We start from the raw sequence: 26,428 nt of genomic DNA, 5'->3' as shown, positions 1-26,428 counted from the left end.
TTTAACTTTGACATGTCTGCATTCTGAAGAGGTGTATATTTACCAGTATGTACTCCAAAGCATTATATTAACACGTATATGTATGACGAATCTATTTAACCTTTATTAGTGTGTGTACTGTGAGGTGTTTAAGAGGCATAAAATGCATGTCTACTACTGCACTGAGTCGATGTCAACATTTTTTGGAAAAAAAAAAGTCACCACTGACCTTTAAAATACATTCAGATACTGTATATTTCACAGTACAACTGACTTCCATTAGTACATTACACTTATTGGGACAGTTTCCTGTACATCATGTGAGAGTTCCACATTTGTTCTGTGTAGTTTATGATTACAACTGGACTTCGATGGTAAAAATGCCCTCACCTCCCATTTCTGCTGTGCCGTGTGCCACAAGTTATAGATGGTTCCAGATGGAGCGATTCTGCTGTGGAAAGAAATAGGTGTCACAGTTCATTACTAACATATTTGAGTCTCTCTTGGAAACCATGTTGATATTACGACAATGTGGTGATTTTGAGGTATCTGAAGCCACGTGTGGCATAATGGTCAATAGCAATATTAACATTTAAATGTATTTCCTTGGTGAAAACAGACGCTGAGCAGTCTGCTGCTGTGGGAGGTCGGTACAATCTTCCCAAAGAATTGCCTTGGAGGACAAAACGCACATTAGGAAGTGGTGACAGGTAGAACTGGGCCTTCAGTACTCTAAGACAAGCAGACAAAAATCAAAGATGCATCATGAAATAATTGTGACCCCCTTTACTCAACCAATAGTTGTTGGCTTACAAAAGGTAAATCCACCCTTTTAACTATCACATTATTCCCATTATCTTGAAATATTCATGCCAGGCAAGTTGTCACATTTCGGATAGCAGTCCACTAGTTTCAAGCTGGGAAGGTAAGACTTGAGGACAGCTTCAAGTATCTACTTTGACTTGAATTACCAACATGGCTCCTGCTGCCTGCACAGCTTAAACCCAATTACCAAATCATGACACTGTGTGAGCATTGTTGTGCCAAGTCAGCTCATCCTTTTGTTCACAGAGCAGTGCATTTCCACAGTGTTCTCATGAATTTTACTAAGTCTTGCTGATACTTTTAAGTTCAGAATTTTGACTAGCACAGAAACGATAACATGGCGGCCTTAATTGCTGTATGCACTTGTTTAATAAATCATTAAGGATCAACCTCATGTCTTCCATCATGACAAAATATCCCTAGACTCTTAAGGCATTGACTAGTATTCTTCCAGTTCCAGTTACAATTTGTCCGGATCCATTCTCTCTCCACCACAATTAAGGAAACTCTCAACACTTTCCAGATATTAGCTAGAACACAAACAATAGCAATCAGTAAACCAGAGACAGCAGGGCTAAAAGACTAATTTCAAAGACTTTGGAAAAGTACAAAAGTAATAGCGAACACACGTGCAGGATTCACTACCTGCATGTGAATGGCTAGTAGATAGAACAGATTCAGCTTTCCACCTAAGGTGTGGGAGATGACCAAAGGAGAGGAAGCACTGAGGAAAACAAACTTGGCAGTTCAACTTTAAAGCACCATGTTCAGGCAAGCCCCTGTAGAAATTTGTCTATTTTGTTTCATGTCCTTCAGCTGCGGGACTAGGAATATGTGAACTGCTTTAGGGTGGATTTCCCCTTTAAAACACTGAGCATGCTGGTGCACTGAATTGTGCTGTTTATTTTAAGATGTATTTAAGCATCGATACACATGAATCCAGTTTTTTCCGATGACATTTTCTGGAGTCCTTCAGTTTTGATGACACACACGATGCTTTCTTAAATACAATGTAAATGTTGTGAAACTGATTTTTAAAAAACATAACATACACACAAAGTCTCAGTGGGCAATATAATTTTGAATTTGAAGGCAAAAAAAAAACAAGATGTAATATTTTGGAGGGATTTGTTTTGTTCCACTGTTGTCTTGGAGTTTCCTCTGGATCTTGGTTGTCATCAACGAATGGCTATCAGTCCGACATCAATGAGTTTCTGAATCTTCTGAGCGATAACTGGATTTTTTAAGTGGCTGAGGATCAAACAGAAAAAAATCATCATTAACATTATCAACCATTAAATCCTTCATGCAGAGAGGCAGAAAGTGGCACAAAAACTGGCAAACTTACTCGCTAAGCGCCTGAGGGTCCTTCTGCATTTGCTCGAGGATCATGCGCATGGCTGGGTCACTCATAATCTGCTGCACCTCGGGATCAGCCATGGCCCTTTTCTTCACCTCCTCAGGACTGTCATTCCTCATGGCCTGACTCACCATACAGCGCTGCATGCCTTCTGTGGCTTCCTGAAGGAGGAGAAGACAAAACAGTGAAAAAAGAGCTAGTTAATCATTACTCTGCAAATCTGGATAAGTATGAACACACTATCAACACAGTATTTGAAAATGTCACTTTTTCAAACTGTAATTAGTTTTATAGATTTGGTTTGCTCAGATTTTACTCAGATGGTCATCCTACTCTTACTGATACTTACACATAAATACCGTGTTACCTGTTTTCAGAGAGGTGACAAGATAATTGAACCTAGTGCTTCGAGAAAAGATTTATCAATTCACTCCTTTTTACATTACTTTGATATCAGGTCAAAAAATGCAAGTCGGGTAATGACTGATTACTTTAATACGTAGCTAGATTAAGTACTAAACCTGTAATAGTTGAGTCTGGACAATGTGATATCATGTAAATTCACTAGTGTATTTACACTCCCTACCAAAAACGTTTTTTCAAGGCCTCAAACTGTCATATTTTTCCAGACTGTTTTGAACTGTGTAGTGACCTGTAACATACCTTTGAGGAAGACTCGAGCTCCAGCGCCTTCTGGTAAGCATCCATAGCTTTTGAGTAATCTTTCATGGCCTCCAAGGCAGCTCCCTTGCGCGTGTAGCCTTTTACTGTAGACAGATGTGTTCAAATTAGGTGTAAAAGCAGAATATTTCCTGAATATAATCTTAAAAGTAAGGAGTATAAAACACTACTCCTAAAGTTCTCCAAGCAAAATGTGAATCAAATAGTCATCAATATAGTTTCCAACTCACTGAAGGTGGGCTCAAGTTTGATGCACTCTTCACAATCCTGACAAATAAAAAAAGATGATCAAAAGGACATTTTTAACATGCAATAAAATGTAAGAAATAAAAAACCCTTTTTTTTTTGTCAGGTTACAATCTCATTAACTGACTAACAAACATGCTTGGTAAGGATGCACTGTACCTTCAGGGCAAGCTGAAACTCCAACAGCTTTGTGTAGCAGGCAGCTCTGTTACTGAAGAGTTTGGCATCGTTGGGGTTTCTCTTGATGGCTTCGCTGTAATGTTTCATGGCTAAGGGGTAGTCTCCTGCGGGAAGGAAAAGAGTTCATCTTTAAGCAAGTTCTTAAAAGAAAAATTGAATGACAATGATCAGCCAAAAACCACTGCAACTTTTACACACACCTTTCTGGAAGGCGTCGTTGCCCTTGTTCTTCTCTTCCAAGGCTAAGTCGGGGTTGATGTAGGCTAGTTTCTCCTGCTCCTTCAATATCTTCTCTGCCTGCACAACCAGTTACAGTATCAAGGTGTAAGTGAAGTGCCCACTTGTGTTTTTTCATCCCTTGTCCACATGCAGGTCTGACACAACTTTCCAAAATCAATTTAAAAAGTCTGGATAAATGATTGCTGTCTAATGATGGGAGGTAAAATCAGCTTGCACTGCACCTGTTGACACTTCTTCAAGACGTCAGGAGTACGATGCTCCGTCAAACTCTTGTTGAAATACTGAATGGCTTCTTTGTATTTCTCCTGCTTGAAGTATGAGTTGCCAATCCTAGCCAAGGCCCTTTAAGAAGATAACGACGAAGATAAACGCATTATTAAATCGAAAAGCAATGATCCAACATAATTCTTGTTGTCTCAATGAAAAAACTCAGAGTAGGGAAGCTCTTCACTGAAGAAAAGGGCAGTTCAATGATACAAATTCTTCTGAAACAAACAACCTTGTACCTTTGTCCTCTCAAACAATATTCTCAAGCTGAACAGACCGAATTCAACATCACTTGATCATCTTTGGGAAGTAAAAGAGCAACACTGCCATCCAGTGGTTCTTAGCTAACACAATGTTTCTAGTCGCTTAATGTGGTTTTCCATCTAGATCAAATTAATTCTGTGGCCTCAACATTTGTTCCTTGTTGTTTTGTTCATGCAAGATCCACAGACTACTGCCCTCTAACTTGAGCGGCAGAGTGTGGGTAGACTCACTGAAGCGACGCAAAAAAAAAAAAAAAGAAAGAAAAAAAAAATACTTCTTGCAGAACTCACTTTGCAATTTGTCTGTAGTCTTCCCGGTTCTCTCTGCCAACATCAATGGCCTTTTCACACAGCTCTCGGCACTTCTCAAAATCTCCCTTCTCGAAGAACACAGCTAAAGCAATAACACAAAGTAGTACACATTTAACCTTTTGTGTAAATTAAAAGTTCTGATCATGTCTGTTTTCAATTCTGGTTAAACTGAGTTGATCTGGTGTCAATTAACAGAAAAGAAAAGAAAAAGTATGTCTGCAGGGTCAATATTTCAGTGCATTCCAAATTATTGTGCAATTCACTAAACAGACTGTTAGCCCACACCAATGACAACATTTGCGTTTAAAAACAGTATTGTTGGTGATTGCATTTTTTCTCTCCTAGCAGGATTAATTAGTGGTAGTCAGCCCAGTGGCAGAAACTCCAACCAATCACAAAGTCTGATCCAAGACCTTTGTCTTGGTGTTCAACCCAAATTCATTCTATTTATGAGAAATTCTCTGTTTTATCAACTTAATGGCTCAATCAGCTGAAATATGTGAGACTGGTATTTGTTTTCCAGCATGTGAGAATGAGTACCTGCTTGATTAGATATGTAGGTCATGTTGGTCGGATCATGTTTGACTGCTTCCTCATAATGTTTCAACGCTGTTTCAAAGTCCTTATTCTTGTATGCAGAATTCCCAAGTTCTTTTTCCTTCAATGCCTGTTGGAATTTAAAATTAGTGGATAAAAAAACAAACTCACCAGGGATTCACCAGATGAGGCAAAATGGCTGAAAACTCAAAAGTGGAAAGTAGGATAAACTGATTTACCTTTCTCTTGTTTTCAGGAAGGTCTTCCTCTTTGGGAGGAGGTGGCTGAGTCTCTTTGGGTTTGGGAGGAGGAGGAGGAGTGGGCTCCTCCTCTTCTTCCATCTCAGAGAGGTTCAGTCCCAGCAGCACAGAGAGTGTGGTCATCACTCTGGGATCCTGCAACTTCCTGCAAAACAGTCAGACCAACACATGCATTTCTAAACCACAGTTTCACAGCTACTGCACATTTTCCAAATCAATTTGACAGCTTTTGTTCTGGCCCATTTTCACTATTATGCATATAGCGTGATCACCTTTTGTTTCTCAATCCTGCCCAAAGATATAATTTGTTAATCCTAAATCAAGAGAATGTAAAACTGACATGTTTGAAAATACACATACGTGCCGAGCTCCGATGGTTTGTTCCTGAGCTGCTCCAGCAGTTCTCTGTAGCTGGGATCTGACAATAGCTCACGGGTCCGAGAATCATTCTCCAGCTTCTGATACAAGTTGGGAATGGCGAAGGGGTTCATCATTGATTTCTCTGGTGAAATAAAATTCAGGATTATTAGTGTACCACATATGGTCAGAAGGAAGTACTCAGGATGCCCACCAATCGTGTACCGGTCTAGAATTGAATTCACCAGAGCGTCCTCTCCTCAGTAACCTCTATTACTTGTGCATTGTCTAAATGAATCATAACACTCAAAACACAAGTGGGCTGCCTACTCTCCTTTTGAAAACCTGAGCACTCACAATGTGGGTCTACTTTAGTGATCCCGTCGGCAGCCATTTCTAAATCCTCTACACACGTAGGAGGGAAAAGTGAGTCAAACAATATTCACATCATAATGCCACTTTTTCTGTAGAATAAAAGACATCACAAATTCAGCAGTTCCAACCTGCAAGCCGGGCCTCAATGTTCTGCAGACCCTCCTTTAGCTGCTGATTACTTGGCTCTTGCCGTAGTCCCTCGTGGTAAGTTGCTTTAGCATCCTCCAATCGGCCAAGAAATTCCAATGCTGCAGCTTTGCGAGAGTAGCCCTGGTTGATCAAAGTTGAAAAACTGTAAATTGCCTTCTTGATTTTAATTTCTATATATTTCATAAACAGAACAATGGCTGATAAATTGATATCTCACCTTGCCCCAGTCCGGCTTGATTTTGATGGTCTGACAGGCGTCCTGGAGAGCATTCTCATAGTTGCCTTTCTTGGCGTAGGCGGCAGAGCGGTTACTGAACAGGACATGGTTTGAAGGGTCAAGGGCCAAAGCTTCGGTGTAGCAACGTACCGCCTCATCAATATTTCCCGCACTCAGCGCCTTGTTACCCTGGTCTTTCAGTGCTGAAACCTATGAGCAAGGAAGATACAATCAAATTAAGCATTAAGAGACAAATTAACGATACTCTCACTCTAACTCCTCTATCACAATCCCCAAACTGTTTTCCCAATATAGATCTGACTACAGAGAAAACATCTTTCACAGCTGCCCCTGGCAGAACTGAAGAAAGAATCTGACAACCACTCAGCTGTTCATGTCAGACAGGTGCAGCAGTGGTGCAGAGAGATGTCGCTATTTTGTTAATGCACATTCACAGTCCTCCCGGTGGAATCTACTGTATTAGCCTGAGAACAAGATGACCCAGTGGTCAGCTTCCTCACAGGAAGAAGGTTCAATCTGGCAAAGATGACCCCACTTTTTAAAAGGTCAGCTCCAGAAAATAAACACTGTCTGCTGTTTAGACCAAAACAGTGTTTGGTAGCTTGGGGTAGTAAAACTGACAAACTGTGTGGTTAACAGGTCTGCTCAGACCTGCAAAGGCAAAGTATACTGATGATACTACCAGAAGGGGTGGGAGAAAATGAAGAACAGACTGTGTGTGAGTGTACAGCCTGTTTTCCCACACCGCTTGTCACTCGTTTGTTGACTGATGTGGTTTGATAAGTTATCACGCTGTATCTCCACAGTATGTGTCAAATTCAAGTATAAACTGAGCAGAAAGTAGTAGGTAGACTGATTAATCGGGCCAATAGCCCGCATTTTGAGATAATCGGCATCAGCCAATGGCTGCACTCATGAGGCTGATTAAATAAAGAATGTCTGCAGACACATCAGAGACAACACATCTCCCTTTTTTTAATCTTAGAAAAAGCATTGCAGAGTGCAGATATACTTAAGGGACAATACAGTCCATAACATTTTTATTATTATTCATGTTTAGCAATTGTGCCTCATTTGTTATTAACACAAATGCTGTATTTTATAAAATGTTAAAAAAAACAAAAAAAAACATTATATATCAGCCATCAGTGGGCTTGCTCTCTAAATACTAGCATTAGACATTGAAAAACCCTCATCAGTCAAACAAAGAAGCACTCTTCATCCTCTCTGGCTTCATTATACAGTTAATGTAACAACACTAAATGTGCATTGACGACTGTCCCAGACTAAGGACGAGGTGTGCTGACTGGCACGGCTTTCCCTCCGCAGTTGCCAGACAAAATCTGATCTGAACACCTAAAAATATTTGAAAACAAAACAGGCAGAATTAGCTATATTGCAATCCCCTGAGACACTGGAGGTTGGGAATTTGGTAAACAAAGTTTGTTGTTAAAGTTGTTGAATGAAGACAAATGTACAAGTACTGTATATTTCTCAGTTGTTCACCTAACCATCCAAAAAGTTGCAACTCTGACAAATTATACATTAGTGAAATTAGTCACAATTAGTATGACTTTGAGCCTTGTGAGCAGCTGCCTACATGGAAAGCCAGGGCTGTACTGAACATTATGGAGAAGAAACACTCAAGCAAGAGATGGACAGAGCATTAATCTCAGTGAGGTGTGGTTGTTGATGATGATGATGCTGTCCTCTGGACAGGATCATCCGTGCATCAGGAAATCCCAGCACACCTTTGAGGCCATTAGGAATGCACACATAATCCATAATCACCAACAACCAGACCTACTGTCAAAGATGAAAATGGAGCCTGTCTCATTTTATAAGAGCTGGTCACTTAAGTGTCTGCGATGGAGACACCGTGGGTGTGTAAAAATCTTACTCCACTATGATCATTTTCAACCAAATTCTTTATGTGAGCAGAAAGTATTAGCTAAAAACATGTCACAGCATTGAGGTAATAACAGAAATACAGTGAGGTAATGGAAAGCAGGAAAAAGATAACGGATTGACAACGTTTGTTCTCTTTGAACAACTGAACAAAAAACCATGTAACGTTAAAAACATAGAATTAGAATAACGCTGTGCCCTCTTTTCAGCGGTAAAAGTTGCTCAACACTTATTGCCTATTACATTAAGTGGCGTTGCCGGTTACGCTGAGATGACTGGTCCGGCCAGCCATGATGATTTATTTTTTTAAAACAAAGGCATAATCTCAAATTTAACGACTCGCCACAAGTACTTGAACTGTCAAACTGGAGAACATTCGAGGGGACGCGGCGGTGGACGACAAAATGCGGCTGTAGCCATGACAGCGGTGCCGTGTGCATCTAGAATGATCCTCCGGTCTGAGTGCAGACTACTGAGGACAACGCTGGGGCCGATCCAAAAATACTCCTGCAGCATGTGCTACACGCTGACTGCCTGCCGCAGTTTGAGCTGCCGTTCTACTCACACAACATATAAACAAAGAGATTTAGAGCTTAATCACTTTTTATTTGCCCGTCACCTTATTAATGCACGTCACCTTATTAAACATTAGCTCACATTGTGAGCTAATGTTAGCTGTTAAACGGCGAGTTGCTAACTCAGGAGTTAACGGTGCTTAGGGCTACCTTGCCGGTGGTTTGCTGGGGGTTTGCGAAATGCTTCCTTATACTGAGGTAAAGACAAGGGCTAAAATGATAGCAAACTTGACTGTGACATGTTCAATGACAGGGCAGCTAGGACAATCTTAAGTCATATAACGTTAGCTTAATAGTTAGCTAACCTTGTGGTGAGCAATCGTAAATTAGCCTCAATCGTGCACAAATGAACAACCAGTTAACCTAGCTAAGTTTGCACTTTTTAGAATACATTTTGATACATTGCAGACTAGCGTTGTCAAAATATCCTGTGTTTGAGAACATCATCAAGCCCTCAGACAACATCAGCAAAACAGCTTGAACACATTACTGCCGGATTGACGCTAAACTATCAAGCTAGCTAATGTTAGCTGTTTGATATTAGCAAACAGTGAAGTCCCAGTGTTAAGAGGTGTCTAACTAGCAATAACCCCCTCTTTACTATAATAAAGACACTTCAATTTGAAGTGACCCCGAGAAAAATATCGATATTTCTTAAATACGCAGGTTTGAAATAATCATTATGAAGATAGTTGCATGACACTCACTTTCTCCATGGTGCAAGCATGAGGTTCCTTCCAGAAACTACTGCGGACTAACGTTAGCGCCTCCCCCTGAACAACTAGCAGGATGCCAGGTTGGGTGTTGAAAATCCGTAATCAACGTTCAAATTTATGTGAGAGTGTTGTAGGAGGCAATGTATAGAGCACATAACTGAAACTTCCAGAAGATGACAGAAAAAACAAGAATGATTACGAGATGTGTGCCACATGCCCTCCAAGCTGTACAGAGCTGGGGAATTGGCTAACTGATAATGCTTTGGAGACAGATGAGGCAGTTTAGGAACCATGGATGGAAGAGCAAATCTCAACACCTGAAGCATAAAAAAATATCAGATTTAGGTCAGTCATTGAGAGTTATGATCACTTAATCTAATCATTGCTTGGTAGGACATGAACACAAATGATCTTTTAATACATTCATGTCTAAAACGTATAGACTGTACGGTGTATAGGCTTTTTTTTTGGAACTTGCAGTATCAGGTCATGTAAAGTCATTACCTGCAGTTGTCATTAATAGATGGTTATTATCATATGCCTATATTATATTACATAATATGATATTCCATCTCAATCATTTGATTTAGAGAAGGTCGCCTTTACAAAATGAGATGCAAGTGGCCATTGAGGATTAACCAAGCTTCCCATTGTTGGTACTTCCACAACTGTTGGTGGTCTGTGATGTTTTTAACTGCGTCTCTCAGTCACAGACTCTGAAAAACTGAACCCCATGTACACAATTTCCTAATCTGTGTTACTGAGCAAAGGTCACACCAGACTCTGTGTGGTCAGTATAGGTAGGAACCTAATAAATGGTTTGCAATTTACTGAAGATACAGGAGAATGGACTAGATGCTAGCTTCTGTGACTCCATTTTCACCATATCAGCAGTTTTTGAGGTGCTGTACCACCCCTATCTCACCCCAACACATTATAACTACAGGATGCTACACATCTGAAGTGTTTCTATTTCATAGCATGATGTCCTTTATGCAAACACTGTATAAACAAACTCCATAAAAATATCATATTTTGAACGATTTAAGTGGTGCTACAGCAATCATGACTAAGTGACTGCAAAGCTGGTTTTGGAATACAGAGCCTAGATGAATGAGATTCAGAGGGCAGCGTGGAGTAGCTGAGTTTTGTTTCTCACCTGGAACAACGTCTGATCAAAATCACATTGTTTGCTGATCCATATAGTTGTTTCTTAGTGGCAAAGGATGTAGCTGAGGCCATCGTGAATAGACCATTCATGCTGCTGTTGCCATGGATTTGCAGACAGAGGAAACACAAGACAGAGAAGCTATGTGTGTCAAGATCAAAGAGACTCTCAGCAAGGATGTGACACAAACCCACTGAGGCTGAAATTAGCCTCAGGCTCTGTGCAAAACGAAAAGCAGAGCTGCTAGGTCTGTAGCCTTTGCCCTTGTCTTTCCTTATAGATTCTGCAACAAGATGCCCCATATCTGTTTACTTTAGTTTATTCCCTCCCACAAGGAGTCAAAAGAAGTCCACATACAGTATGAGCAGGGAATGAAGCTTATAACATGTACCTGCGTCATTTACAGATTTTAGTACACTCCAGTTCTTTGAAAAGAATTTATGTGCAGATGCAAATTCTATGTTTTCTTGTAGCAAGGACGATCTTTCCAGGACTCTCATAGAAGCACTACTGCTTGTTGGTATGCTCTCTATCTGTACTATCCAATCCTCCCTTCTCTACTTTTACAGGGCAACCATTAGGAAAATGTCATCAGAGAAATATATACACATTCAATTTATTTTATTTCCTCATCTCTATTTATGATCTGATATTTATAACCCTATCAATTGTATTAAGAAGGCAATTACACCTTTTATGAGTCTTGTGTTGTTTTGCAGGTTCAAGTTCATTCATATTCATTCATATCCCTCTTTTATTGCCGCATGTGGATGGTAATGCCTAAACTAAAATCTTGGCAATATTTTTCTATGTGGTAAGTGGCGCATATTTTCACAAACATTTTTAAAGAGCAGTACATTTCATTATATATGCAGACTAGGTAGATATTTTCTTTGCAGGAGCAGCTGGTCATTGATTATATTGCACATACCAGTCTAAAGAGTGACCAATAAAGTCAAATAATTTTGACCTAAGACCTGGATGGTCAACTGTTCAGTCAAAGCCTAAGCCAGTCCTTCATTGTATTGAGAAACAGGATTCAGGCCCTATAGTTATGTTAGATAAAATAGCTCTATTCAGTGTAAGGAATAGGTTTTTCTTGCGTTTTTTTTTTCCTAGCCCAGTATATTCTTTTCCAATTATTTCAAACAAAGTAGCAAAAAGGTTGGGAAAGTGTGAGGTGGAAGAATAGTTGAACTTTCGAGTATGGGACACAGTAAAATCAGTGACGTTTGCCGAAAGCAACATTTCTCTAATTCTATAAATGCTCTAAAAACAAGCGCCGTAAGTCACAAAAATACTTCTGCCGGTATTTTCGACCAAAAGTATATGATTCCTCTCTAAACTGTGTTAGTACTTCCGAGCTTGCAAGGGGAACGTGAAGGCAACATCCGTCACCAGTGAGATTAGGCGCGTGTCGCTTTCCAGGGTGCTGAACTGGACAGGACATTTCGTCGTAGGTTAACTTTTGTTAAGTTTCGACGGCAAAAAAAATTGTTTGTAATTACTTAATGTTCATTGTTCACAGAAAACTCGAGGCTAGTAAAAGCAAATGCGGTTGGTAGTGGTAGTTGTACATTATAGCTGTAATGGTACCAACCTGGCTCGATGAGCTGTCTAAATATGTATGTAATGCTAGCTTTTTAGCTAGATTTGCTAATTTTAGCTACATTAGACTTGTTGCCAAACTAACAAAGCACTAAAGGAATGTAAGATAGCTTCTTGTCTAGATCTTCAAGGCCAGTTAACCCACCTCTTTTCACTTTTTTAGAACCAAGTGGCTAGTATAGGACATCAGTTACATGCTCTTTTTCATGTTAATTCTATGGTGGATCTCTTTGCTTAGCTAATATCTCTTGCTAGTTAGCTGCTTTTTCTAAGCAACCACAATGAAGAGACAGGAAAACCAACCAGCCAGACCAACTGCAGGTTTGTAAAAGAGAATAACTTTAACTGCACACTAGTATATTCATTTCCTCATGTTAGTAGCTAGTAGTTAGGTTGCTTTGATTTCCCATTGATGAGAGTCATACCTTATACCTTTAGATACATAAAAATGGGTCTGTGCTTGTTCTAAGTGTATTTTTATTAACAATTTAAAGACTGAAATAAAATTAGATTTGTTTGGTAATATTTCAAATGTCCTAAAACAGTGCTTCCAACTTGCTTTCTATGTTGTGTTACCATATCCAAGCAAAAAGTATACAGTACATGTAGTAATATGTTGGTAAACGAATAGAATTGTCGAGGAGTTTTTGCAGGTTGATCAGTCTGATATGTTCTGATATGTCTCCTCGGCTGTCTCCGTCAGGCTGCCTGTCTGTGCCGCTCTTTAACCAGAAGAAAAGAGCCAGAGTTCCTTTGACAGCTGCTCCATCTGAGAATGAATTCTTCTCCCACAATGATTACATAGCAAGCACCAGCTTAGCTACAGCTCACAGCGCATCAGGTGAAGCATTCAGTTAGACTCTTTAAGTTATTGCTGTATTTCAGTCACTAGGGGGCAATACAGCCAAAGATAAATGTGAATGCACAGTACATGGCAAGTGATCATAATTTTTCTGGGTTCGTCTATTAACATTGTGTGTGTTTTACAGAGCATTTAAATATAATATATTCAGATGCAGTTGTCGCTATTCGTTAATATGTGGCTGCTAAAAATCACCATTTCCCTAATCACATGATTAAGACCGTTGGACAGTATTGTAAAGTGTCTCTCCGTGACAGCCATTCACAGCTACAGATAGTGAAGGCTACTACAAGATCTTCCTCAGAGAATGTACCGTTCCCCAGGTCCCTATGGATGTTACCAGGCCTCAGGTCCATCCTCTGGTGCCTCACAAAGCCACCTGTGGAACAGACAGGACTTCCCACCACCTACTCCACCCCAGCAATGTGGCAGCAACAGACCTGCTCCAGGTCCAGGCCCTGCAATGAGAAACTATGCACCCATATCACATCCATACAAGGCTGGAGGCATAAGGTATGTTTCACTGACTTTCTGGCCATTAGTATGATGGTCTGTGGTTTGACCGATTTGTCAAAGCCTGGAAAACATGCAATGTATAAAAAAAAACGAAGAATTTGAGATGCTGAAATTTTAGTTTAAAAAGTCTGTGGCTTGTGGCTGGGGTTTGTTGAGTGCTGGATTTAAATTTTGGATCCCAATATGTGAAAATAATGACGGATCATTCATTTTTATTTTCAGCTCTAAGATGGGACAGGCCAGTAAACCAGTGAGACAACAGGAATCCAGCCCCAGTGTTAACTCTAGCCAGAGTCAATATCAAGCCCTCCGCATCAGTGAGGGTGCACAAAGCAAGCCAACACCCCATACTGGGTTGTCTCAGATGGATCAGCAGTCATTTTACAGACCGGCCAATCCCACACATCAGTATTTCCAGCAGTCCGGACCTCTACCTGCTCCTGTCCCAGCACCCAGCAGGCCCTCTGCTCATGCAGTGTGCCCACAAAACAACTCTTGGAAGTTTACCAAAAGCTTTGAGAAACCCCCCTTTGAGAGAAACAGGAGCACAAATCAACCTCAGACTGCGCGACAAACTCAAACTCAGGTAGAAAAATATGTGGAAAATCTAATAATATACAAAGAAGTTTCATGATATTGTTAGTGATCAGTGCAGCCTTCGTATTTGTGCTCAGCAGGCAACATTTCCAATGAAACCAGGTGTTGAGAACTCACTGAGGATCCTGACTGCAGTTATTGATGGCATGAGACACTGGAGCCAGTTTAAAGACAAAGTCCCATACTTATTTGAGATATTTGGTCAGTTGATTAGGAGTTGCTGTTGTCACTGATGTGTATTTTTAAGTATTATCAAAAATCCTTAAACTGATTTGTGCTCTTCCCTCAGCTACTCTAGACTCTGCAGTCACACTAGGTCACTACAGAGCCAAAAACTTCCTCATGAGAGACGGGAAGGAGGTTGTGCAGTGTGTCTTCTATGAAAATGTGAGTTGGTAAAAGAAGCTCCACCTTAAGAAGTAAACTGAATGAATGTGTCTTGGGGGGGACAATGTCATTTGCTCACATCAACTTGCCCTGAGTCTCCTCAACTTCAGTCAAACACAATAATGGCTCCTGATTTAAGGTGACTTGGCATTTAGTATGATGACAATGATGCACTTTGGTTATACTGTATATTTATTGTAGAAGTAATCTTATTAGTATGTATGAATGTGCTACCTACCCTAGCCCTATGATACTATCATCATGCTCTGCTTCTTTTTCACTAGGCCCTCTCCCCAGCTTTAAGCTTTTTTCTTGTTTGTTACATTATACATCAGTCCAATGTCCAATCACTTAATCACAACAATTATCAGTTTGGTTACATAAATAACACAATCTTGTTCATTTGTTTAATTTTTGTTTCATAGGTTATGATCTATGTAAAACATAAATAAAAACAGAATGCAATTATTTGCAAACTAACTGTGTTTACCCACAGTGGTTTATCGAAGTGCTCCTGAGCCCATTTATCCAATCACATGAACGACTGAGCCTTTCCAGGAAGCTCCTTTCATACCCAATCATGATACTATCACCTGTTACCAATCAACCTGTTTACCTGTGGAATGATCCAAACAGGTGTTTTTGGAGCGTTCCACATCTTTCCCAGTCTTTTGTTGCTCCTGTCCCAACTTGTTGCTGCATCAAATTCAAAATAAGCAGATATTTACAAAAATCAACCAAGATGATGAGACACAACATTAAATATATTGCCTTTCTACTTTTTTTCGAAGTAAATTATCACATTCTTTTTTATACAGTTAATTAATTTTGTTAATTCATTTTTATTGTAAAAGTGGTCCACCCGACTGTGTGTGTGTTTTCTGTAGTTGTTGTTTTGTCTGTGATGTTGGGGTAGATCTGCCACTAAATCAGGGATAGTGACAACAAGTTTGCTTCATTATGTCCTCTGCTGTGAGGCCTTTTTTGCATGCACCTCTATCACATCAGCTTTTCAAAATTCCCTCCTTTTTCGGTGCCAAGCAAAATCATATGCCCTTTGTATGGGGTGGCAGCCCGACACTGGCATTTTGGCAAAGTATTTGAAAAACATAAAACAGCACTGGAATCTGACTGGAATTTCTGCCTCTTGTCCAACAGGAGCAGGAACTGCCCCGTCTCATCCGTGGCCAAGTTCATCGCTGTGTGGGAAACTATGACCGCAGTAGAGATGTCCTGATGTGTGTGTCCGTCAGACCCGGCCTGCCCTCAGAGCTGAGGAATGCACAGGAGGCTGTCAAAGCCTGCGATGCAGAAATGAGGGCGCTGGTCAAATCATTCAGTGAAGTCTGAGCCCGAGCAGGTATCTTCATCAGTACAAGACTGAGAGGAAGAAAGTATACCAGTTTTTGATGAGAGTACATTAGAGCCAAGCCTAGTGCGATATAGTATTAGTTCATTCTTGTTGTGGCTGGAAGTCTCTGTAGTTTTAAAAAGCATGTTTAAGGTATCACTAATGTTTTTTGACCTGTAAAGGGCACTGTATGCAAACAAAATGCACTGTACGGAACTGAAACAGCTGAATTCGTGTGCATGTTCTGACTTTGATGTTTCCGCATTTATTTGTGGCACAAATATATAAAGAGTTGTTTCATTTAAACAAGCCTTTTAACGAAAAGTAAAGCCTCTCTTTCTGTAAGTTCTGAAATATTTTTATTACAAAGAATATTCACAGGACAGCAAACATTGTTTAGAGGTTAATTCGGGTAAAGCAAACACGATGAGGTAATATCTCAAAATATATCTTTGAAAAACGGGGCAGTTAAGAATAACGTGATATCAAGTACAGTTAGTTTATTTACAGTCAAACATCACAATGAAAAAAAAACAATAATTCTACTCTACCAAAACAGTTTCACCAGTGCTGAGACTTTATACACAATGGTTGAACAAATAGGGGAATAATTCCAGTGCAGTCACGCTAGTCATTCCCACAGTCAAGCACAGTATGAGGTCCAATACAATACCAACATTTCTCTCCTGACCTTCTTTCAAATATGGCAACATAATCACAGTAATTTTTTAAATGTCAGGTCATTATGGGAACCCAAATTTGGGAAATATTTAAAGGTTAACCTATTAGCAAAATCCAACCCATTATTTAACACTAATATGCACATAAACACCCACTACAAAAGGGACTCTAGCTTGATGAAGTTGGCAGTGTACAGGAACAGTAAGTGGAGAAGTAGACATTTTGTCCTTGGAACATGACAGGAATGGTGCCAGCACTCAAAAGGAGAAGTGGCTTGACAAAAACACAGCAACACATTAGCTTATTTGAGGAGCTAATTATTTTAAGCCACGCTTTACATAAAATGTGAATAATGTGTCAGCTGAGCACAGATAACCAAAGGCAAAGTTCAATTTGTACAGCTCCCTCATCTATCACTCAATTTCTAAATCACATAAGACAGGGATGCCAGGAATTAATTTGTTAGCTGCATGTCACGACCTTTTAATATAGCAATTCAAGCAATTCTTCTAGATAATTGGCAAAAATGTCTCAGGGCATAATTGAACACAAGTACACTGCTTTTTTCTTTTTCCTTCTCTCTGTCATTACCTCTGTGGATTAGAGGACATCGTCTTTTTTTATCCTCCAGAATATATTCTCAAGTTAATGAGATCATACTGCATCAAGTACAGGAGAAGCTCTTTAGATCTGAGAGGAAACAATATAAGAGAAAAAAAAAAACACATCACATAACAGGATCCACAGTTTTTCAGCAGAAAAAGATGATAACCTGATAATTGTATTAAACACTTGTCTTGGTTATGTTAAAAGGCACAAGGTGGTCAGATCACATTTAAAATCTAGATCAGTTGTTCTACCATTAACAAAGCCCATCTTATCATGCATTTTTGACAAAATTCTTCTCCCTGCCTCTGGCAATCACTTTTTCCTGAATTAGAGTGTTCAGTATTGTGTGTTGTAGACAGAAAACAACTGCTTATGTTTATCAAGCCAGTTACATTACACAAACAATTCTGGGGAAAAGGTTAACAAAAGGATGCGAGTATCCCAACATAAACTCTTTGACAACATTGCTCTGAAACCACTACTTATTATTATGATTCACATCCTTGTTATGAGAAGAGATTTCCATTTGTCCTCTTGGCAGGTCTGATGCTGTGTCTACTGTCCTTTTCTTCCGGACAGTTACTAAATGGACTGTCTTGGAAAGCTAAAACGTCTTGTTGACTCCCACTGGTTCACTGCCTGGTCTCAAGACTGGAAGTCAGAAAAAGACTGAAGCGCAAACGTCCTTCAGAGTGTCAGAGTTCCCTTTTCAGTATTTTATTTTCAAACATCGGCTCCATTAAATCCCGACCATATGTACAGTCCAAATGCGTATGCACAAAACATTGTCACAAGATGCGACTCCTTCAGAGCTGACACACAGCCATTCAAAGGGGCTCTCTTGTCGACTTGAATGTTCTTCAAAAGCTCTTTTTAATTATTTGATTGGACGAGTTATACTGCCACATAACCTCATGCTTCCACTGTCTTGATGCACCCAAGTACCAGTCTGTTTTGGAATGTTACATATGTTGACTTGTTGCCCACAAAAGAAAGGATGGAAAAAAAACACTTAAACCTTTAGCAAATACTAGTTATGTTTGTGTTAACTTAGCTAAATCATGTAAAATGAGGTTATCAGGCCTTGCATTTTCTGACTGCATCATCTCCAAAGCTAACGTGAAGACAACATTTAAGTCGAACTGCAGAAAACTATAGATTTGAGGGTAAAAATGATAACCACAGACTATTATTAAAACATGAAACCTTCCATTTAAACGAACTGAATTTGAATTAATTACATAACAGATGCAGGAAGACAGCGTTTGTTGTTGAGCGTCAGCTTTAGTTATCACTGAGTGGGGCTTCCCAAACAGCATCGCCTTTAAAAACGGGATGCGGGTATCTCTCCATGATATCAAGCCCAGGTTAGAGAGAGAGGACAAGAGAGGAAAAAACAAGACATTGTATCAATGCACTATAACAGCGTGGGTAAAGGGGTGGGGGACAGCTGCTCCTTTGGTGCATATTTGGCAAAAAAGGGCAAGAAGACGGTGAGCATGACTCCGACAATAGCCAGCATGTAGCCCCAGCCGATCTGGCACTCGCCAGCGTAGTAGATGTCAGAGTCCCCGCAGAAGGACCTGACCAGTGAGGAGTTTAGGCCAAAGGGGTAGACCAGCAGTCCAGCAGCCATGATGAACACTGCAGAGAAGACAGAATGAGAGAAGGTAGAGTGGGTTAGACAGCGAACAATACATTCATATACATATATATGTTGGAGGAAAGATTAAGCACGAGATAAAAAAGATGTTATTTATACAGCTAGAACTGCATGTTTATTCTGAAGTTTATTCTTTCATAGATAAAATCTTATTGTTTTATTCAGAGTTAAACCAACCACCAAACATCCTGAGGGCTGGATTTATGTACTGTACTGGTGTGACCACTGAGAGCCACTTGGTGGCAGTAGAGGTTTTGCAGAGAACGGTCTGGCCTGAGAGTTAGGTGTATAATTTAGATACTTCATCAGTGCTGCAGTACCTTATTTGCACAGAGACTCATGATTTGTTGCCTTGTGTGACACATATAAAAATAAATCATGAACTAGATAGTTCAACTTCTAGATAGAAGTTCAACAGTGTCAGAACAGGGCTTTTAATGTATAGAACAACAAAAGCTCTGGTTATCTGTAATTGACAGAAACGTCTACTGCAAAGTGATTCATGTCTCCTTAAATCCATCTGCGCTCCTCATTTTTAAAGACTCCCCCTCCCTCTCCCCGCACTTCTGCTGCGATCAGCTTTCTAAGACACTGTCCTCAGTGCCCGTGCAGCCTGAGCGTGGCTCGCTTTTACAAATTGAGTCAAGTCTCCCTGCCTGTGCTGCCAAGCAGTTATCGACTGCGCTACAGGCTATCATTGCTGCTCTTAGTCATTCTGAGAGCCGGCTGGATTTCCATTACAATGCCAGTTGTCATAGTTGCTTCAGCTTTGGAGAGCTGGGGTTACTGGAAAAGCTTGAACTTGTGACAGTGAGTAGCCCTCTCAAAAACACAACAAACACGTCTTTTATTACACTGCATTGATTTCAGAACATGTCCGTTTGTATAAACTTTCAAGGGCAGCGACTTCATGGTCAGGGGGAAACGGTGCTCACATGAGAGCTACAACGCAACAGTTGTATGAGTATCAAATCAATGGTTTGTGTGGGCAGTGGAGGATTGGAGCAGGGATGAGGAGGTAGGACGCTTTCACTGATGTTCTGGTTGCACACTGGGGGCTTTGGGATTGACTGTTAGGAAGAGAAAAGCAGAATGCTGGGATCTGAATGGGTGAAGGAGAGGTACCTCTTAAATGTGGATTGTCTAGTCTTTCATATTGTCTCTTAATGGGGCTCACTGAGGGTCTGCCTCTCAGCCTTGCATATCCCAACCCTGTACCCAGCCCTCATAGCTCTCAGAGTGGCCCCATGCTTTATCTGCAGGGCCCTGGCGCCTCAAAGCTCACTGCCTAATGACACTTTAATGACCTTCTTTATCAAACTATCATTGGCTTTTGTGGAAGAAACACAAAGACACAGGCGTGCGCTCACAAGCCAAGGCTACTTCCCGCCTACGCTGAAATGATGACATTTAAATCAAACTTGGATACAAAACCAGAATGGATAAATGATGAACAAGGCGGCATAACCCCCAAATAATCAATACTGGAATGAAATCCAGGCAGCAGTCTCCAACAAGTGTCAGGTAAGCAGGGCGAGGGCTGGATTTTATCAATCAGACCAGGAGGGTATGCAGGGCGGGTGTCTGGATCAGATAAGCTGCAGCTCGGGCCGACTGAATCTCGGAAAGCCTTTAATGAGAAGAGAACTGTCGAAAAACTGTAAAATCAACCTCATATCAGTGGCCAGCTCAAAAAGGATCAATTTTATCCTTCAAATCTGGGAGGGATGAAACCAAACCAAAGTGCATTTACACATCAAGTCCACTGATTTTACACATCAAAGTCTTTTTTCTGGTCTTGTGGAGTACTACTGTATATGGGATAGCGCCTTTTGCGGCTCCAGTGGGAGCAGCATGAAGTCTCATACATGTCCTCAAGTGATGTCACTTGAGTCCATGGCGGTTGGATCTGAGAACTACCAGTTTGAAAAAGAAAGCTCACCTCATCTCAGTTTAAGGCTTCATTATCCTCCACTAGCATAAAACTGCAGATTCTGCCACCAAACTGTTGGCAGTCACTCTCCATTGTGGGTAATGTAGGCAAAAAACAAAACAAAAATAGACAACATCTGTGGTTTTGTCCTTTGTAGTCTCACAATGTTATAAGAGTGCAATGATAAATCGCTGGAGAGCATATATCTCACACTGTACAGGATGCATAACGCAGATGAATGAGGTCTGTGTTTCGTGACAAACCTTCAGCCAAGAATTCTAGTTTCCAGTGACGGGTGAACAAGCTTAAACTCAATGTGGTCTTACATGGCCCGGTAGTCTAATCCCGGTTTCCTAAAAGTGTTCATGACTCGTGCAGCCAGGAGAGCACTTTTCACATGGACTCCCACTTCACAGAACGCCTCTGTGTTTTTGACATCAATTGGGCTGAGATAATAAAGGGGGTGGCCATGCAAGATTTAGTCAGCAGGTGATGATTGCAGAGAGCTGCTGGGATCACATGAAAGCAGAACAACCACAACTAAACCTGAGAATTATTGTTATGAACAACAGCAAACAACTGAAGGAAATCCAAGACTGAGCTTTAAACAAGAGTCGTGTTGATATCACTGTTGGAAGAAAGGTGCAGCACCGGTCAACTTGGGTAGGCTCAAGAAAGTGATGGGGGGCGTTTTGGTTAAGGTAAAGTAACCTAAACGTTTTGGGGGAGCAGGGTAAGCTCTTTTAATGTTTTCTGCATCCCAGGTTCCTTGTTAAAAAACAGTATCATAATAAAAAAGTTCCAACACAAAGATAGTTTTGTTTTGACACAGGCTTCATGTAATTGACTCGAGGGATATCAGAGAGCCTATCTGAGCTCATACATACCAGACTACAGACTACATCTGATCTAATCTGAAATAACTTCACTTATTCTGCTGCTGTAATAACTTTCTAGCAGTTCTTTGTGCAAAAATAGAGAGCGGCTGGAATACCCTGTAATTCTGGTGATATGTTATTTTGAGATATGGGGCGGGTGCTTGCTCTTTACAAAATGAAATATAAGATTCAATCCCCCTCCCCACCCCAATAACTTTGGTCCAGTCCCTTACGGGGGTTTTAAAGAGCCGTCCACAGCAGAGACCGGGCAGTAAAAAGCTGCGAGTGCTTCCATCATTTCCCTCCTAATAGACCCAAGAAGCAGACAGTTTACTAACCTCCCAGCCCCCAATCAATTGTCTGCATTTGTAAGAACTGGAGACAAAGAGGAAAGTGTAACTTGGCCAGACCTTTTTCCACAGAGAGGAATAAAAATGAGGAGGAGTGCAGCGGGTCTGTCAGATTCACTCAGATGAGTGCTGCTGAGTACATGAGGCCATCATAATGGCTCAGAGACGATGAGACAGTGAATAATGGAGAGACCTCAAGTTAGCTGGGCACTAATGTGTCCCAGTTTCATTGCAAACTTTACACACAGTGCTAACAAGGGGAGGGGGGGGGGGGTCACAATCTTTCAGTGTGTGTGTTCATTCACAGGAAAGAGAGCTACACAAAATCCTCCTCTCAGAGTCAGAGCTTGTGCTAATGAGCAGAAGTGACAGTTCTGACCAAACGTTGTTTTGCGTTATTTTGAGTTTCTTTTCATTTGGAGTGTTGTCATTTAACATACTCACAGTCTGTTAAGCTTGAGAAATGTCGTTTCTGGATAATGCGTTGTATTTCTCATTACTGGCAACTTGTTTGAATGCACAGACTTCAGACTGAGGGAGTAAAATATTGATTTGGAAATGCAAAACAGCCAGAAGCGTCCAAGACGACTTGGTCTCATGTTCATCAGCTTCAGCCTGTTTTCACAGGTAGCTGCAAGGCCGCGGAAGCCTTTGTGTATGCTAATGAATAGCAAATACCATCATGCGCTCGCCTCTCTCTTCATGTGTACAGGTTTTTTGTGTGTGCATCCACGGCAAGGGTAGAAGAGGAGACGCACAAATTAAAAAACAGAGCATTGTACTGCCACACAAAGACACTGTGCAGCTTTTAACAACTAACTGAACTGAATTAACCTTGAATCGCTTTCTCAGCGGTGTGGCGAGAAATGGAAAGCTGCTCCCGGAGACGGTGAGACAGGTTCACGGCATTGAGGACGAAAGAAAGAGATTGAATGGGTCTGTGGAGCAGGAAGGTGTGTGATAACCTGGCGTCCAAGCGTGACACCGAATCAATTTCACCACGGACCTCTTACACCGAAATCCCACAAACCCAGAAACACACGAATCACGGGATCAGTCATGTGTCATATTTCAGTATGAATGCCTGAGTTCAGTTGTAGTAATCTGGTAAATCTGCAATCTACTCTCGTCAGAAGTGTCAGAAATCCAATATACTGCGCTCCCAGTCATTTATACACCTTGTATTTAATGTCGAATTCTTTATTCTTCCCTTGATATTACTAACAAAAAATTCAATTCCGTGAGCTTTCAGGCCCATTTCATGACGACGCCAAGACCTCTGCTTTGAATCAAACTCTATTTCCACCCTGTGCTGACTGTCATAACTCTGTTAGCAATAGGGCTGCTGTGGTATCATCTGTCTGTTTTTTCTCCTTCTGGCAAACAGTCACATAAAATATATTAAGTGCACTGATTATTGTCACCCCGGCCCAGACAGAAAGACGCCTGTCGAGACATGCAGCACACAGTAAACCCTGGTGTACAGCAGCCTTGTACTGAAGCAGCGTGATTCACCGGGTAAACAATATGATTCTGCTAAACCTTTACAGAGCGTCTGAATATGCTGTCGTGTGTGTTCTCTTATAGAGGACAGGCGCTTTAAAGTATTTCATAATGAGAAGACAGGGGCACTGACATTGAAAAATAAGACAGGACAGGTTATACAATATACATTCAGGCCTTGCAGCCAGCAAGAGGGAAGTGGAATATATTAGAATAGACTAATGCCCTGCTTATCTTCTCTGACCTACAAGCCGGACAGACAGTCAGCCGGAGACCACCAGCTCCACCGGGACGCGAGCAGTCAGACGTGTAAATGCACAAACATTAAAGGAAGACGCACAGAACCACAGTGGGCCTTTCGGTGTTACTTCTATCCTCTGTGTCGCCGGCACCCGCTGCTTATTCTCCCTCCTGAGAGAAACTTCTTATCTGGCTGCAGTCCAAACGGGGACATTATCTGCTGCTGCTATTCACTTCAAAGACACATGAAAGAGCACACCATTAGACTGTGGCCTTACATTACCACAGACCCGTTTGATGTCACATTCGCCGTGCATAGCGAAGACGTCAACACGCGAGCCAGTGGGGAAAAAACACGAAACACATATTTTTCTTCTCTGCCAAAGGATAATGCCCGCCTCCATCCAGGTAAAGTTGCAGGCGAATGCAAAACAACAACAAAATAGGTCTAATAAATCTTGATTTGTCAACGCAGCGCTCATTTGTTTGTGTTGCAGGCCGTGTTTGTCATTGATGAAACACGGTGACAGGCAACATATGCTGGAAAAAGCTGGGAAATGTTGCTTAATTACAGATGCAGGCCCACAGCTATACATCAGAACCACTGTTCTACTGCAGCATCTCACTTCCCCACGTTCTCGTCTCCCCTCGCCTTTTTCAATAAGCGAGCGTTCTTCCCATGAATAGAGCAGGTGAGCCGATCACTGTCTAGTCCCATGTTGATAATAATAACCCAGATGTGATCAGGCAAGCCGATGGAAATGAGGTGCTGATTTACAGCAACAGCCTGGGGCAGGAAGCACAGTGTGACCTACATACACCCACTTATATTGTGTGTACACAGGCACATACGATTATGCACAGGTGTTTGCATCCACATACATACAAGACTGCCTTGATAAAGAGTGGGATCTGCAACATTCGGGAGCAAGTGCCTGGCTCAAGGACAGTTAAACAAATTAATCTGAAAGATCGCTGCAAATGTGACAGTGTGTGTGTGTCCGATAATGAAAGCACAACAAAGGACGGTATCTGTGGTGTGTCTCTAGGAAATTGCCTTTTCACTGGCCACATACAAGGAGTATTTCTATTTCCCCCTCCATCTGCAGGCAAATAGAGATGGATCATTTCTGCTTGTCACATTTTTTCCTGCACCTCCAGTCTGGCAGCGTAGAGATGGAAGCAGAGGGACGTCGGAAGCGCGGATGTGGCGGCGCGTTTGCGCGGATACCACAGATGAAGATAAAGGAATAGCAGAGGACGGTGTGAGCGTCCCCGAGAAGACCGCACACAACAGATTGCTCTGTATAAAAAAACAATCATCTTTAGAAGAAAATGAGTAGAAATAACGTACAGCACAGTCTACAAACGACGACAGATGGTCCACCGGAGTCTTCTAAATGTGCATTGAGTTTGCTCCATTATTTCGACCCCTCCGTGCGCTCAAGGTGAGGAATCGTAGTGTGGAAGATGAAAGTTTGGGAGTTGCTGGGAGTTGAACTGTGCCAGCAATGAATCTTCAGGTAGTCAGCTGGGACCAGGCGGAGCGTGGGCATAAACAGCAGGGACTCCATCCTAATGTGATGAGCTGTGCTCTAGTCTGCACACAGCCATGTTGATAATTAAGCTCAGTGCGCCTCTGGGAAATTATGCTAATGACGCTCCTCCGACTACCTACATTTCTCGAAACATTTGGCTTAAGGTAATCACGTACACAGCAGCAACTAAAACATGACTCCCTAATAAATGTTTCTGAAAACGACTAAGAAGTGAGCAAGAGAGAGAAGTTTTCAGAGGTTCAACAAGGAACTTTGGTATATAGACCTCGAATTGCTGTTATGCTTAAGACTTTATATTCTTCAAGGATCTTTGTGCAAAAGAAGAATGGCAGAGAGTCAAGAAAACAGAGAGGAGGGAGGAAATGGAAGGGTGCTGATCTAATCGGAAAGGAAATTTCCAACTGGAGCTCAGCTTTGCTGAAAGCGTGTGACAAAAGAAAAAAGAAAGCAGCTGGAAGTGAAAGTGATTTCAGGTGCATAAATGAAGGGATTTAACAATCAGTAGCCTGAGATGAACAATGGATGCTACTTTTCACTAAAATTATTAGTAACACATGCAGTAAAGCCAATTTGTTGGGTCCAGCTTTTCTTTTTGGCATGGGCGGTGGTAACGGACTACATTTGCACTCGTTACCGTTTAAAGTCGGTTTCAGCCAATCAGCGGCTGCTGGTGTGTCTGCAGTGGTCACGCCCTGCACTCAGCTGACACTGAGAAAATGTTCCAAGAGGTTTTAAATGTAAACATTTGCTGGCAGAGTGAAGAAGACAGATTAAGTCATTATGAGTTAGCACTGCCGTACCTCACCATAGGTTTAAAAAAAGCATCAATCTATCGTAACTAATCACTGTTTTAATGCACCGCCCGCCAAGCACGCTAAGTGATCCAAATCAAACACGCAATGCTGTGTGACAGGTGCGCTGCTGAAATGCTCATGGTGGTCAATTAATGCATGTAGTCTGATAAAGCTCGCTGCAGCCTGTTTTCATTGCTGGTCATTGCTGCTTAACTGTCTGTGTTTTCTGATTGATTATACTGAGGCTACACTGAGGAACA

The 26,428-nt window shown here is 41.2% G+C and overlaps 3 protein-coding genes across 3 annotated transcripts in view; 1 reads left to right on the top strand and 2 right to left on the bottom strand.

Moving 5' to 3' along the window:
• Nucleotides 1-1,687: 1,687 nt before the first annotated feature.
• Nucleotides 1,688-9,496, bottom strand: stip1 (stress-induced phosphoprotein 1). The gene is made up of 14 exons (XM_041952235.1): nt 9,461-9,496; nt 6,250-6,459; nt 6,011-6,152; nt 5,511-5,652; nt 5,130-5,295; nt 4,894-5,020; nt 4,333-4,435; nt 3,733-3,853; nt 3,472-3,568; nt 3,251-3,375; nt 3,076-3,112; nt 2,828-2,931; nt 2,153-2,325; nt 1,688-2,055 (listed from the first exon to the last, which is right to left on the bottom strand). The coding sequence occupies exons 1-14, from the start codon at nt 9,467-9,469 to the stop codon at nt 1,983-1,985; spliced, it is 1,629 nt and encodes a 542-aa protein (XP_041808169.1). The 5' UTR covers nt 9,470-9,496; the 3' UTR covers nt 1,688-1,982.
• Nucleotides 9,497-12,526: 3,030 nt separating this feature from the next.
• LOC121617790 (spermatogenesis-associated protein 22) lies at nt 12,527-15,957 on the top strand. The gene is made up of 7 exons (XM_041953025.1): nt 12,527-12,566; nt 12,949-13,086; nt 13,431-13,620; nt 13,846-14,209; nt 14,301-14,421; nt 14,510-14,607; nt 15,766-15,957. Exons 1-7 carry the CDS (start codon nt 12,527-12,529, stop codon nt 15,955-15,957), a joined length of 1,143 nt encoding a protein of 380 aa, XP_041808959.1.
• Nucleotides 15,958-18,665: 2,708 nt separating this feature from the next.
• LOC121617793 (transmembrane protein 211) overlaps nt 18,666-26,428 on the bottom strand; it is a 100,090-nt gene continuing 92,327 nt past the window's right edge. Inside the window, exon 3 of the mRNA XM_041953028.1 lies at nt 18,666-18,892. Coding sequence (XP_041808962.1) covers nt 18,666-18,892 — 227 coding nt within the window. The remainder of the gene's footprint in view (nt 18,893-26,428) is intronic.

The sequence above is a fragment of the Chelmon rostratus genome, chromosome 14 (assembly GCF_017976325.1).
Source record: "Chelmon rostratus isolate fCheRos1 chromosome 14, fCheRos1.pri, whole genome shotgun sequence".
Classification (NCBI taxonomy): Eukaryota; Metazoa; Chordata; class Actinopteri; order Chaetodontiformes; family Chaetodontidae; genus Chelmon; species Chelmon rostratus.
The sequence above is the reverse complement of the archived record's forward strand: the minus strand, read 5'-3'. Positions and strand labels throughout refer to the sequence as shown.

Coding starts and splice junctions, on each gene's coding strand:
- stip1 (XM_041952235.1), bottom strand. Junction 2,326..2,827: donor AGCTCGAGTCTTCCTCAAAG/GTATGTTACAGG, acceptor CTCCTCCTTCAG/GAAGCCACAGAAGGCATGCA. Junction 2,056..2,152: donor GACCCTCAGGCGCTTAGCGA/GTAAGTTTGCCA, acceptor TTTGATCCTCAG/CCACTTAAAAAATCCAGTTA.
- LOC121617790 (XM_041953025.1), top strand. CDS start 12,527: ATGAAGAGACAGGAAAACCAACCAGCCAGACCAACTGCAG. Junction 13,087..13,430: donor TACAGCTCACAGCGCATCAG/GTGAAGCATTCA, acceptor ACCGTTCCCCAG/GTCCCTATGGATGTTACCAG. Junction 14,210..14,300: donor CGCGACAAACTCAAACTCAG/GTAGAAAAATAT, acceptor TGTGCTCAGCAG/GCAACATTTCCAATGAAACC.